The 15573-nt window shown below is 39.7% G+C and overlaps 1 protein-coding gene across 2 annotated transcripts in view; it reads left to right on the top strand.

Moving 5' to 3' along the window:
* Positions 1–15573, top strand: part of BABAM2 (BRISC and BRCA1 A complex member 2) — a 399166-nt gene that overhangs the window by 352488 nt on the left and 31105 nt on the right. For both annotated transcript variants that reach the window (XM_052647953.1, XM_052647954.1), the window contains exon 10: positions 10215–10368. In XM_052647953.1, coding sequence (XP_052503913.1) covers positions 10215–10368 — 154 coding nt within the window. The remainder of the gene's footprint in view (positions 1–10214; positions 10369–15573) is intronic.

Below are 15573 nucleotides of genomic sequence, written 5' to 3'. Positions count from 1 at the left end.
AGCTGAGCACCGAAGAATTGATACTTTTGAACTGTGGTGTTGGAGAAGACTCTTGAGAGTCCCTTGGACTACAAGGAGATCCAACCAGTCCATCCTAAAGGAGATCAGTCCTGGGTGTTCATTGGAAGGACTGATGTTGAAGCTGAAACTCCAATACTTTGGCCACATTATGCAAAAAGCTGACTCATTTGAAAAGACCCTGATGCTGGGAAAGATGGAGGGCAGGAGGAGAAAGGGGCGACAGAGAATGAGATGGTTGGATGGCATCACTGACTCAATGGACATGAGTTTGGGTGGACTCCGGGAGTTGCTGTTGTACAGGGAGGCCTGGCGTGCTGCAGCTCATGGGGTCGCAAAGAGTCAGACACGACTGAGCGACTGAACTGAACTGAAATGCTATTAATGATTTTTCTCTGCATCTCTTAAAAACATGCTTCCTTTATGATGTCTTGTGTCGTTGACCTCTCCTCACTTTTATGGTCTCTGCCAGGCAGAGTTCCTAGACATGCATCAACTACCTGCTGTGTGTCTAGCCCAGTGTTCACATGTGGAAAATATAGAATTATGACGGGAACACTTCATTGTTAGCAATTCAGCCAAGACTATATCATGGGGACATGTCACTTAGTGACAGAGTAGGCAAGAGAGGCTTCCTAGAAGAAGGCCACAGAAGCAAGAGCAGCTTGTAGGGACTGAACCAGAAGCCATATCTGAGAAAGTGCCAGGATCCAAATGGAACGCATCCTCAAGGGACACAGAAACCAGAGGACATCACAGGAAGCGCACAGTGTCGCGCCTACCATTCATTTCCAGGAAGCAAGGGTCCTCATGTGTAGCTTGGGACCTGGGCAGCATGGGATGTGCTCACTCAGTGTGTGTTAGATGAGGGAATGGACGAAGCAGGAAAAGCAGGCAGAGAAACACTGGGGTAAGGAAGGTTTCCCACGCGGGGAACCCGTCGGTTCTGGCCTCAGCCATTGGCATTCTCCTTCTCTCCTGGGGAGGACAGCCCTGATGAGGCCTTGTTTGGAGTACAAGTTGAAAGCATGCAGAGTTCTAGGACAGAGACATTTCCAACAAACTGAGTCGTGATGAGAGGAAACCCAGATAAACCTAGGGAAGGAAGGAGGTTCCTCCAGGAAGGGAGAGCAGTTTGGCCGTGAGCTTCCAAGGGCAGCATCAGCTTCCTTCATCTTTGCGTCCCCTGTTGCTCTTCGTGTGTGTGAAGGTGAGGGCAGTGGTGAGAAAGAAAGTGGGATCGGTAAAATAGGACAGGTTATAGCTTCTCTGAATTGAATGTATACAATACAAAAAGAATCAAATAAAAATGGAAAACTGATGACTTCCCTGGTGATCCAAAGGTTACCTCCATGCTCCCAAGGCAGGGGTACCCAGTGTGATCCCTGGGCAGGGAACTAGATCCCGCATGCCCCAACTAAGAGTTCACATGCTGCAACTAAGACCTGGCACAACGAAATAATTTAAAAAAAAAAAAAAAGAAAGAAAATTGTTACATCTGCACAACATCAAAGCTTTATTGACTTCTTCCCTCTTTACGGAGTATCCCCTAGACTCTGGTTCTGATTCAGCCCTTAACCTTCTGGATCCAATTCAAAATCCATCTCTTCTGCAAAGCTTCCACCTCAAGCAGTGTCCCCTCCCTCGGCATGGATGCCATGTCCTCACCTCTGCTATCACCCCACGTGAGCTGTGGGAACTTCTCCCCTTCCTCTGTGACTGCCGGTGCTCAGGGCCCAGACACCTTCATTCTTCTCAGCACTCCGCCTTCCACTCAGCAAATCTGGGAGCAAAGGAGAGACTCAGTGGACCAGCTGACTGTGCCAGCCTGACAGTGTTCTCATGAGAGAATGTCCCCCTTCTCCAGTGCCTCTGTAAGCTGTATTCCAGGTTTTCTGCACCATTTTCTTCTATGTTATTTTATTTTTCTTTACAACTTTGGTGTCTTATTTTTCCCTGAAGACCATTCAACTTTCTAAACCCTCTTAGTTTTATAAATGCTCCCATTTAAAAAAATAATATTTCTTTGCACATATGTACAAGGATCATAGAAAACATACCCATATACTTTAAAGACTAATAAAACACCGCCGACTTCAGAAATGGAACACAGTGCCAGTATCTTAGAAGCCCTAAGCGTGTCCCCCTCAGGAGTAACCACTCCCCTGAATTTTGTGTTTACATGATACTTCTATCACATAGCATATACCCATAAACAATATATCATTATTTTTTCCTGTTTTTGAAATTTATACAAATGGAATCATATTGATTTTCTTGTGCTGCTCTGAATATCAATGTCTGTGTGCTTTACTTGAGTATATAAAAAGTACCAAAACAAACACCATGTACCCACCTTGGCCAAATCTTAATATTTTGCTGGTCATTGCTTCTGCTTTTGTTTTCACTTTGTTTTTAAAGAAAGAGCACATTACTAATTTGGTTACATCCCCCTGAGTACCCCTCCATGATGTATTCCTATCCCTCTCTCCTTTCCCGTTACCCCCAGAGGGAACTTCTTTCCTTAATCTGGTGTTTATCATTCCCGGGCACGTTTTTATACTTCTTCTACATAGACATTCATAAGCAGTGTGTAATAACGTATGCATGTTTTTGGACTTTGTAAGTATATACTGGACACTGCTCATCTTTAACCTGCTTTTTCCTGAACATTATGTTCTTGAGGTTCGTCTGTGTTGGTGCATGTAGCCCTAGCTCGTTTGTTTGAACTGCTGTAAGGCATTCCATTGAGGAATGTACCACAGTCTGCTGTTGATGGACACTCTAAGATGTTTCCAATTTTTGTTATCACAAACAATGCTACAGCAAACCTTCTCCTACCTTCTTATGTATTTGTGGCAGTGTTTTAGGAGTGGGAATGCCGAGTTATGAAGTCTATACATCTTCACTTTTACTGTACAGGAGGTTATAGAAATTTATATTCTCATTGTCAGTGGTGAGAAATTCCAGTGTTCCACATCTTTGACAATACTTGGGGATTGTTGGTGTTCTTAATTTTTGCCAGTCTAATACATATGAAATGGAATCTCCTTGAGGTTTATAATTTTGCATTTCCCTTAAATACTCCTTTAGTTCAACAAGCATTTATTGAGTGTCTCTCCTATGTTATGTCATGCCCTGTGCCAAGTGCTAAGAATATAAAATAACTAATTCATGACCCCTACCCCTAGGAGCACTCAACTTTTGTAGTAATTCCCAGCTTGGGAGGCATATCAGAGGCACTTCGGGTGCATTTTCAGGAACCAGAGGTCTGAGATGGGGCCCAAGGGTTAATTCCTTCGTGATACAGACGTTGACTTCTAGTTGAGACCCTCTGAGCTCATGACAGGAGAAGCTTAGCTGATATGGTTCAGCCTGGGTTCATTTATGTGGCCAGGTAGGAGAACCTGGCTCTTCCTGGGCACACACTATGACATCCCTTTCACAGTGAGATTCTTCCTGGAGTTTTGTGTGAATGGCTCATTGGGGGTCGGAATTATTAATTTGTCTCTGTAAAGTACCTCAAAAGCGAATGCTAAACAAAAGGTAAGCAGGAACCAAATTTCCTATAACTTCACCTACCTGGGAAGTTAGCTGTAAACCTGGAAGGAAACGAACAACAGCAGGCAGAAGAGGAGGAGGAGATAGTATCTGAACTCCAAACAGTACCTGAACTGGAGCTCACACAGCATTGCTTGCCATCATACAGCCCCTGCTCCACACCAGGTCCCGGCCTACAGATAGAGAATCAACCATGCTGACTCTCCAGGAGCTGAGATGCAGGCTGGGTGAAGCAGACAAAAGGCAGAGAGAAGAGGCAAGAGAGCGAGACCATACTGAGGCTGGGCTGGCCATGGTGAGAAGTGGCAAAGGAAAAGGAGCCGGAAATAAATGAAGTTTGTGGTCGGGGGGCGAACGGCACACACAAGCCAGTAGCACTGGGGACCTCAGCACCACCTCAAAGGCATGTCAGCTCTTTAACTGAACGGTTTTGGGGGTCTGGCTTGTGGTAGGAGGCATTTGCGAAAGAGCAAGTAAAGTCTTCTCTTTTTAAAAACTTTTTGTTTTATATGAGAGTATAGTTGATTAATAATGTTGTGTTAGTCTCAGGTGGATATCAAAGTGATTCAGTTATATCAATACATACACATACATCTATTCTTTCTCAAATTCTTTCCCCATGTTGGTTGTTACATAATATTCAGCAGAGTTCCCTGTCTATACAGTAGATTTTTGTTGGTTATCCATTTTAAATGTAGCAGTGTGTACAGGTCAATCTCTAATTCCCTAACTATCCCTTCCCCCCCTTGTAATCACAAATTCATTTTCTAAGTCTGTGAATCTGTTTCTGTTTTGTAAATAAATTCATTTGTATCATTTCTTTCTAGAAGTGAAGTCTTATTAACACTTGAGACTCTCATGTATAATGATCTTTTCATGTGTTGTTTGTCATCAAGAAAAGGCTAAATTCTTTTCAGTATGTTATTTTACTGAGATGTAAAGGTCTGTATAAAGTTTAGAAAGAGATCCATCAAAATAGTTAAACACTGTGAAAATTTATGCTGTAGTTAGAAATTTCACAAAAATAGAAGTATATAAAACTAGACTGAAAGAAAAATACGAAGTAAGGAAAAGGACGAGTCAGAGGAAAGAATGAATGTTTATTTACTACCTGTTCTGTTTTTGTTCAGTTGTTTCAACAATGCTATAAGAATTACTACCCTCATTTTTCAGGTGAGAAAAATCAAGAATCAAATAGATGAAATATTCTGCCTATGGTCTCACCACTAATAAGTGAATAGGGCTCAGAATTGAAACGCATTTTTATCAGACTCCAAAGGCTGTATATACTTTTTCCATCATATCATGCTGTCACCTCCCATGCTAGGATTTTTAGCATTTACAACAAAATCCAAGAAACTTCAGGCTTTAGTTTGTTAATATTACTACACCCCAAAGGTCATCTGTTTACATGATCAAATCACACAAAAAAGTGAAAAATTGAAACCAATGAATTAAAATGTGGTTAATATTTGGTCTCTTTGGTCACTTACATGTAAGGCCATGATGATAAAAAAGAGACTCCATTTGCTTTTTAATGCCTTGAGTAGGGACACTTCTGAATTGGAAAACTTGTCTTTTCGGTTTCTTATAGGTGAGTATTTTGGATATGTGGTAGTTAGCTTTCTAATGGTTTGGATCCCTGTGTCTCAGAGGTTTAGTGTGTAGGTAGTAAGATCAGGGGTGGTCAGTCAGTAAGTGGCAACTTCCCTAATTGGTTGTGTGCTCACTGCGGGGAAAGCCTGGGAATGAGACATGTACAAACTGCTCTTAAGAAGAATTGACCTGAGATGGAATCATCGTCGAAAGGGGAGTTTACAGCCAGTCAACATGGGGTTAAAACTAGCTCCTATTGAGGCTTCGAGGAACTGGAGGGGGACTGGAAATCGAAAGGTAACCGTAGCCACCACAAAGTGAATCCATGAAGCATCTTCCCTATAGCCCAAGCACACAAGAATACAGAGCTGGGAAGGTTTGGAGGAATGAAATAATGGCTGACTTGTGAATAATGATGAAAATATTTGATGATGCGACTCTCAGGGAAGCAATTATGGTTAACCCCTCGTTTGTCTGGCATTTTCAAGGGTTGAACTGTCCCACATAACTGAATTTTCCAGACAGCTAAAACTTTCCTATTTATGCGCCTTGAATGTTTTTAACCATGCTTGATGGAAATATTTCTGAAATAGATTATACAATTATCCTGCCTTCTTGAACAGAAGCTGCAAGGAATAACATTTCCTTTAGTTTCCTTGCACTGCAGGTCCAAGAAGACCTGATTTAAAAAGTTGAAATAGTTAGGTCTTGTAATCGTCTGACAAAACAAGGAATCCAGAGCTGGGCAGTGCCAGAGAGAGATGAATTCGACAGCTCAGTGACGTCAGGCTGACTTTCCGCTCATGGTCACGAGATGAGTGCCAGCTCCAAGCCTCAAGATCTCACATGATAAGATCTAGGCAAAAATGAAATGGGGGCTTCTCCATATGTGTCTTAAATTAGAACAAGATTTCTCAGAGACCCCTGGCCGACTTCCACTCGGGTCCCATTAGCAGAATTGAGTCACATTTCTTTGCCTTGGTTTTATAGAAGGTTGAGGGAGTGAAAGCTCTCCGACTATGGGAGGAGGTGTCTGAACATATAAAAGAAGATGGAGAATGGCTGTTGGTTAGGCAACCAAGAGTGTTGGCCCCGTTACCAAGATTGGGAGTGAACATCACTATGTATGGTAATAGCTTGAGGGAACGATCAAGCTCTTTGTTCCTACACTGAATCGCGTTCCCCACCCCCACAACTGGGATGCTTTGTGATTTCCTAAGTCTGCTTTTATTTATTATTCTCTCTCAGTGCTTTGTGCCAGACTGCTAGTTATCACTATTTTCTGTTAATGTCCCTTGTTCTAATCTTGCCATAGTTAGATTTTTTTTTCTTTTTCCTGGAAAAACCATATGATCAAACTTGTTAGAACAAAGCCTGAAATGTTGAGTATCTGGCAGCTGTCCTGTGGATCGGATACACAATGTGGCATTTTTCTTTTGGCTGTTCAGTGTCATTTTTCCATTGTTGAGGTCTGAGGCTGGGAAGTGAAGTTTCTCGAGAGTCTTGTGAACTTAGATAAAACTAATGAAGTCTTCTTCTGGTGCAAGGATGAGGACATAGGAGCAGTTAAGCATATTTACTAGAGAAGATAAAACCATCAGAACTTCAGCATGGTTTGGAGAGAGGCGGCAAAGTTTCTCAGTGCATCTGGGGCCTCTCAAAGCTGCACGGTGGGCAGTTCTCTGGGACTGTGACCAGTAGAACCTGTCACTGCTGTGACCGTCCAGCATGAGGCAAGCTGGTGCAGAACTTAATTATTCCTGCCTTCTGCCAGGGTGTCAGAGCCCTGTGAGCAACTCCTGTGAAGTGCCCAGGTTGAGCAGAATTAGCAGTGTTTGAGTGTGACTCGTTTCGACAAGTTCTTGAAGAAAATAATGCTTAGGAAATGGCTGTTGAAAATTATACTGAACAAGAAGGGGACCATTTCTTCTGTGGCTCAAGAGCTGGGCAAAATTCAATCTCTGAATCCAGAAAGAAGGAAATAGGAAGCACTTGTGAAAACAACGCTGACAATGAGTAACTGAATCCAATGGAATGATGCTACTCTGGGAATCAAACCTGAGCTAGTAGAGGAGTTGGATTCTAAGAAAGCAGATGTTCAGTTGCTCAGATTTAACATGGCTGAGATGACTAGCCCAAACTGCCCAGAAGCTTAGGAGTTTCTTAAAGCGAGTTAGCTGTTTGAAGGCTCAGCAGTCATTATTTTAATGTTTCAGAAAAATCATGACGTAGCCTGTAGGCAAAATGTAAAGTGTCAGAAGCATTTGGGGATAAGGAAAACAAATTTTGTTTTTTTTTTTTTATTCTAACTAACTTGTACCATTCAAATCATTCTTATAAGAAAAATGCAAAGTATTTCTCATAGGTATTTTAGTTATTAACTCCTTCTTAGAACATTTTTAAAGAAGTCATCCTTCTACTGACTGCAGACTGATTCAGGCAGGATACGCCCTCATTAAACTGAGCAAGATATTTATATTTTTTAAATTTATTTTCTCATGTGAATTAATATGTGGATTACCAACTTTTATCTTTGAAGGACTCTGATCAGTCCTACCCCTTCTAATGATGTAGCCACTGTGTTAAGTTTTAGTACTGACTCCAGCTACACTTTTTAAGAAAAATCTCCATGGCAAAATAATCATGTAATCAAATACTTTTGGGGAAAATGTTGGTACATATCAGCTAACAGGTTTTTTAAAATCAGAGTAACTCACTCATTTAGGTAAATAAAATTATGTTTATATTTTGAATTGTTCCTGGTCTTAATTGGGCATATAGTGGGTCAGAGTGGATGTTTCAGGACTAGATGGGAAAATCATTTTTTAGCCTATCAAAATACCAGTGGCTCATTTTCTACAAAACAAAATAGCAGGAACAAAAAAAATGCATTTCAGCCCTAGAAAGCTGGTAGCTTAAGAGTCATGAAGCTTCTGATACTATCTATATTGCTTGGATACTGAATGATGACTGTACTTACTTTGAATTGGTAAATTATTGCCATTGAATTTTATTATTGAAAATTACTGCTGTTTTAAAGGGAAACTTGCATGTTAAATACTTTGCACCAATGCTATAGCTATTGCTTTGGAGATTAATCTGAATCTCATTTTATGTATGAAACATATAAAATATAAACATGGTTGAAGTCAAAGTACATGTGAATAGGCATTTTTTTCTAAAATTAATCAGAGGAAATGAAGTGAGTTATCAGAAGAGAGATAAAGTTTTGGAAAACAATATTTATTCCAAATGACTGAAGATCTTTCATATCAAACTCTGTAAGATGAAAGGATTCAAAAGGGTTTTTTGAACCTAAGTGCTTATCACGTGAATTAGTGTGTTTTTCATGTTTTGTATTATTCCTATATGTTGCCAGATTTTTGCTTTGGCACAGACATGTATTGAAACTGCATTGAGGCACTTGGAAAATGTGACTAAAGAGTGGACATTCAATATCCTGCCACTTTTCTTTGGTTGGGGGGTGATTCATCTGTAGAAACCCCCTACAGCACTGAGTCAGAGTCAGATATACTCAGAGGCCTAAGAGGCCTTACCAACTGGACAGTTTTTTGTTTTTTAAGTTTGCTGCAAACCTAACTTCCTTCAAAAAATCATTTTGGATACTTGGTGGGTCTGTTCCAAGTCAAAGGTCACCCTAACTGACTTGGTGATACATGTATAGCTATCTAGTATATCTTTTTCTTTCCTATATTTGCCTCATGGAACCAAAAGGATGAACCCTGTACATCCTTCACAGTAGAGACTTTAGCTTACTAAGTTGTAATTTTGACATAGTGAGCAGTAAACCCAAGAGCAAAAGGCAACGTGAGCCAGTGGAAGGAGCTTAGGATTTAAATTACAGGACTAGATTTGAGTCCTGCCTCTGTGTAGCTGTGGTATGAACAAGTTAATAAACCTTTTGGAGCCTCAAGTATGTCATTTATTAAATGCAGCTGGTGAAAATAATGTCTGCTTCAAGGAATTATAGGTATTAAATTAGATAAAGTATATAAAAGTACTCTGTAAAGCTAGGAAAGTCTATACACATTTTTCTTGTTATTCTTTTTTTAAATGGATATGCCTATTCTGTGTCCTCAAAGTGAGTAACATTTACAGAAATACATATTATATGCCTTGAGGAATTTGACATCGAAACAGTCTGTGTTTTTAGTGATAGTTTGCCTGAACTGAAAATAGGAAGTCATTTTATTTTTAAAAATGGAATTAAAGGATCCCCAAATGAACATAAAGCACATAATATTTGTAAATAGCAAATATTAAAATCAGTATATACTAAAACAGTAGACATATGTAGTCCCTGTGACATTCCATTAAGCAGCTGATACTGATTGAGGAGATATATATGGTAACATATACAGAAAAACGGAAAACTGCTCAGTATCAAAGTTCACTGCTAGATTGAAAGTGAAGTGATATACTTTGTTTTTTCCGGTGGCCCAGTTGCCATCTCCTGTAGAAAAGAAAGATCATCACTTGCCCTCTTGATCACCTTTCCAAATCCATCCTTTAAGAACAGTCTTCTTCAAATTCTGGATGAGAAAGACACTGCCCAGCCTTTGATGAGTTTATGATATAATAGATACTTAAAAGAGACATACAATTAACTTCTCTGTGAATACTGGACAGGTAATAAGTGCCACAGCAGTTCAGGGAGCTGGGGTTGCCCAGTCTCTGCGACCATTTCCTAGTACTCTTTCAGCACTTACCTACACATCATGCCTCATATTGGTTAAATTTTTATTTATGGGTGATTTGCCTCTCTACCTAGGTTATAAACTCCTTGAAGGCAGGGAAGACACCTTGTCTTGGATTGGCCAAAAAGTTTGGAAAACCCAAATGAACTTTTTGGCCAACTCAATATTTCTTGGGTTCTCTCTCCATACCTGTTACCTAAGCGTCAACCAGTGTTTATGGTTTAAGTAGAGTCTTGTACCCACCATTCGTATTTAGCCAAAAAATGTGTATTAAGATGCATTTAAGCCCTAACTATCTTTTCCTTTTTTCTGTCTTTACAGTTGACCTGCCCCTGTTTTTCCCTCGAGATCAGCCAACTCTCACATTCCAATCTGTCTATCACTTTACCAACAGTGGACAGCTTTATTCCCAGGCCCAGAAGAACTACCCATACAGCCCACGATGGGATGGAAATGAAATGGCCAAAAGAGCAAAGTAAGTGAATCATTGTTTTTGTTGTTGTGTTATTTGGCTGTGTTGGGTCTTAGTTGCGCATGAGGGATCTTCGTTGCATCTTGTAGGATCTTTCCTTGCAGTGTATGGACTCTGTAGCTGAGGCACGCAGGCTCAGTAGTTACAAAGGTGCTTGGGCTTAGTTGCTCCATAGCATGTGGGATCTTAGTTCCCCAACCAGGAATTGAACCTTCTTCCCCTGCATTGCAATGCGGATTCTTAACCCCTGGGCCATCAGGGAAGTCCGCTGAATCAATTGTTATTTCTTGCAAATAAGTAACATATGTTTATCTAGTCCAGGGGTTGGCAAGCTACTGCCCTGTGCCTATTTTTATAAATAAAATTTTATTGAAACATAGCCATACCCATTTTTAAACTTATCTTCTGTGGCTGCTTTCATGCAACAACAGCAGGATGAATAGCTGAAACAGACCACATATGGCCTGGAAAGCCAAAAGTAATTGCTGTTTGGCCCTTTATAGAAAAAGTTAGCCAACTCCTCTTCTAGCCTCATCAGGTAGATTGTCTTTAAAAAAACAAAAAAAAAAGGGTTACAGGATATCTCTGAAATCTACCTTTCTATTTAGATTAGATTCTATTTACTAGATGGGAATTGGAGTTATGTATAAATGGTGTCTATGATGAAAATATTGACAGCTGCTTTCACATTTTTTAAAATGGGAAATTCCAGCAGATAGTAAACAAATAGAATTTTGGTCTTGTTAGTCAACATGTGGATGTAGTACCTAGTTTTTCATACGGAACTGTAAAGCCTTTGAAGGAACAGAGTGAGTTATATTCCTCATTGCATCTCTGCAGCCATTGCCCAGAGTAGGGCCTGCATCATCTTCGAATAAATGGCTATACAAATAACTTCAGTTCAGTTCATTTCAGTTCAGTCACTCAGTCGTGTCTGACTCTTTGCGACCCCATGAATTGCAGCACGCCAGGCCTCCCTGTCCATCACCAACTCCCGGAGTTCACTCAGACTCACGTCCATCGAGTCCGTGATGCCATCCAGCCATCTCATCCTCTGTCATCCCCGTCTCCTCCTGCCCCCAATCCCTCCCAGCATCAGAGTCTTTTCCAGTGAGTCAAATAACTTAGAACTATTAATATCCTTAGGGAAATAAGTTGGGAATTTGAGGTTGAAGTTTAGCTGGAGTTTGGAATTTAGAGATATAACTATTGCACTTGAACCTCTCTATAGAAAGTGTTCCCCAGTCGTATGGAATAGGTAAATATAAATGCAGAATGTTTTTTATAGGTAAGACTTTAGTATCTGGAGCACCAGTCGTCTTCATGAACCATGGCCTTCCTAGACTGAAGCAACAGTGAGTGGGTCAGTGTCATAGTTTCCAAAAATAAATTATAGAGTGGCAGGTGGTTATTACTTTATCGTACAGCTGTATGCTCACACCTATGATTCCAGCTAAAGGATGTTCAGATCCAAAGAATTACAGAGATGAAGAATATCGATTCAGCCTCCTCTTCATTGCTCATCCAGTATTCATTGAGCATCTCCCATGTTCCAGGCAGTGTGCCCAAGGCTGGGGATACGGTAATAAACAAATCAGAAATTTTCCATGTCATCATGGGATTTATAGCCCAGCAGGAGAGATCAAAGTGTTTATGATATCAAACCAACTTGTGATGGTTTTTTAAAGTGTGTACTAGTAAAACCTGGCCTTCCAGACCTAAAACGCTGTTGATTGGTAAGGCTTCTTGCTCCTTTCTTCGCTGCTGTGGGTTCTCTTTCATTCCCCAGGTACCCCCTGGCATCTCCTATACTTTCTGTAGTACAAGGCTTTCACTCACAGCAGAGTTGGGACTCTTTTAAATAATGACAGGACAACTTTCTCTAGAAACCCAGATTGCCTCAGATTCACATGTGGAATCCAGAGCTGTTGTTGTCTGAACCTTCAGTGTGCCCTTCCTCCCTGTGTTTTCCCTTTTTGTCCACAATGCCCAAGTCTGAAATTCTATTTAAGGAAAAAAACAAACACACGCAAAGGTAACTAATGACGATGAGTAAGACTTACTTATCTTGAAATAAACTTGCAAAGGGGGATTATGAAATAAGTTTTATGTTTGAGGAATTGCAGTTTAATTTTCTGGGCTTTCCCTGGGTCTACATAGAATCTTCCATTAAAAGATGGGCTGTTATTTGTGGTATGTGCTGTGGAGTCTAAACTAGACGTGTTTTTGTGGTTTCCATGGCAAAGTTATCTCCTTGTGTGTGTGTATGCTTATGTGCATGTGTGTGCCCATAGACACACATGCTTTTTCAGTAAACTTTTTAGCATGTATGAATTTAGTCTTTAAGGAGTTGCAGACCAAAGCCTATGATTTCAGTGTAGGCCTGTCGTAAGTGAGGCCTGTTTATCTTAACAGATTGGTTCAGAATTGTAAGAGACATTTGCTTTACATTACCATCAGCCTAAAGAAAACATCTGAAGTAGTGTTTTTAAAAAATCTGCCTTCTACTGTAGTGAAGATGGATCCATTTTAAGTGTAATAAAAGAGAAAGTCAGCTCATGCTAGAAAGAAGTAGTTTAAAAACTCCCTTCTTAAACTGATCCGAGTAACTTCCCTGAGCTGTGTCAGAAGTCCAGGTAGTGGATAAGCACAACCAGAGAACTTCCCTGCAGTACAGACTAGAGATTGGGGGAGAAGGTGAAGAGACAGGACAGAAAGAGACAGAGGCCAACTGCAGCATTCCTTGCACTCCCTGCTTCTTTGTCCTGTGAAAATGCTGTATGCACACAGTGCACACAAGGCTGTAATTCACTTGGAGAGCTCTGCCCAGGCCATAAACACTCTCATGGTTTATGAACAGCACTAGAGCCCGTGGAGTGGAGTCAGCTGTCTATTCCCTCCCATAGAGCAGAATTCTAAACATGTGAACTCAGAAAGGCCACTTTCTGGCACTGACCAGAGCTTCTCCTGTGACTTGTACTTCTTGCTCATGGCTGTCCAGCAAGTTCTGTCCTCACAAGTGAATCCCGTCTGCTGGGTGAGCACAGGCTTTGGGGTCATGTGCACCCCAGTTCCCATCACAAGTTCTAATCTGTAAGCTCTGTCACCTTGGGCAGGGCTATTAATCTTCCCAAACTTCATCCTGAAAAACAAGACTGTACTCCTCCCTATGATAGGCTTGAGGCGAAGGGTCAGTCAGGGGGTGGACATGGAGAGGACCCTTGGTTGGATTTAGCTTCCTCTTTGACTTACAGTACCTTTGCCTGCTTCTTTCCTCCTGCTCTCTTTCTGCTCCTGCAAATCTCCTCTTCCTTCCACAGTCTTCCTTATGGTTTTCCATCCATGTTAACTTACAGGCAGTTCTTTCACCTCTCTCCAGTTTGGGTTGACCTATTGGTCATAGACTGCTTTGAAATCTCGTTTGTATTGTTCTTTGCTTTTTCACATCTTTGTATACATCTCATTTCCTTCATCAACCTGTGAGTCCTTTGAAGGCAAGGGTTTTCTTTTAAAGATATCTTTATCATTTAAACGTATTTATTGTAGCATAATTTAGGTGCACTTATAATTTACATACAGTGAAGTAGACAGATTCAAGTGTAACTTTTGATGGAGTTTTGACAGTTACCTTCTACCCCTTTCCAGTTAGTCTCCTCACCCCCAAAACAATGCTTTTTTCTATCATCATGTCTTAAGTTTTTCCTCTTCTAGATGGTTCTTATAAATGGAATAATACAGATTGTACTCTTTCATGTCTTTTGTGTTCAACATAATTAATTTTAAACTTATCTGTTGTGGCATTGCTTCTTTTTCCTGCTGAGTAATATTTTATTATCTGAATATACTATAATGTACTAATCCATTCATCTGCATATGTGTGTTTAGGTTGTTCCCAGTTTGGGGATTTTTATGAATACGGCTGCTGTGAACTTTCTTACATGAGTTTTTAATAGACATGGTTTCAATTCTGTGGGTAGATAATTGGAAGTGGGAATGTGTGTATGATGAACTTTATAAGAAACTAACCACCTTTTTCATAATCGTTGTTCCAGTTTGTACTCCCACCATTAATATGTCAGGTTCCAGTTGTTGCATATCCTCTCCAACACTTGGTATTGTCAGTCTTTTTAATTTTAGCTATTCTACAGGGAGTGAAGGGATATCACACTGAGCTTTTAATTTTGATATTCTAATGATTACTGATAAGCATATTTTCATGTGCTTATTGGTATAAGTGTTTGTTCAAATTTTGTGTATTTTTAATCAGGTTGTTGGTCTGTTTATTATTAAGTTTTAAGAGTTCTTTATATATTTGTCAGAAATATGTATTACAAATTATTTTCTCCCAATCTGTGGCTTGCTTTTTCATTTTCTTAACAGTATCTTTTGATGAGCAGAAAATTTTTAATGAATCTATTTTATCAGTGTTTTATTTTATGTTAATATTTTTGTATCCTCATAATTATTTGCCTTCCTCAAATGCCTGAAGAGATTCTCCTCTGTCTTTCTCTAAAGCTTTGGTTTTGGTTTGACATTTAGGTCTATAATCCATCTCAAATTCATTTTGGGGTATGGTATGAGGTAGAAGCTGAAGTTAATTTTTTTGTTTATATATCTCCAGCTATTTAAGCAACATTTGTTGAAAAAACTTTTCATTTTCCCCATGGAATTACCTTCATGCCTTTATCAAAATAAATAGACCATATATAAGTGGGTCTGTTTCTGGATATTCTTTTCTGTCTAGTTTTCTGTTTATATACCAATAGTTCTTAAAGTCAGGAAATATAAATTCTCCAACTTTATTCTTTCTAAATATTGTTTTGGCTATTTTAAGTCCTTTGTATTCCTGTATAAATTTTAGAGTCAGTTTGCCAATTCCAACCCCAACTTTCAAAAAAGACCTGCTGAGATTTTGATTGAGATGGCGTTGAATCTGTAGCTCAATGAAGAACTGACTGACATTTTAACAATACTGAGTTTTCCAATCAACAACATGATTTTTGTTTAGATCTTCTATATTTTATCTCAGATATGTCTTAAGATTTCATGTGGAACTCTTGTATATTTTTAGCATTTTTGCTTTTATTGTGAACGATAGTTTTTCAGATTTCATTTTCCAGTTGTTGCAGGTATATAGGAATACAAATGACTTTTCTCTATTAACTTTTCTAAATTTATAATCCTACCAAGTTCTAGTAGCTTTTTTGT

Source organism: Budorcas taxicolor, chromosome 11 (genome assembly GCF_023091745.1).
Source record: "Budorcas taxicolor isolate Tak-1 chromosome 11, Takin1.1, whole genome shotgun sequence".
Taxonomy (NCBI): Eukaryota; Metazoa; Chordata; class Mammalia; order Artiodactyla; family Bovidae; genus Budorcas; species Budorcas taxicolor.
This window is presented reverse-complemented; position numbering and strand designations above follow the sequence as displayed.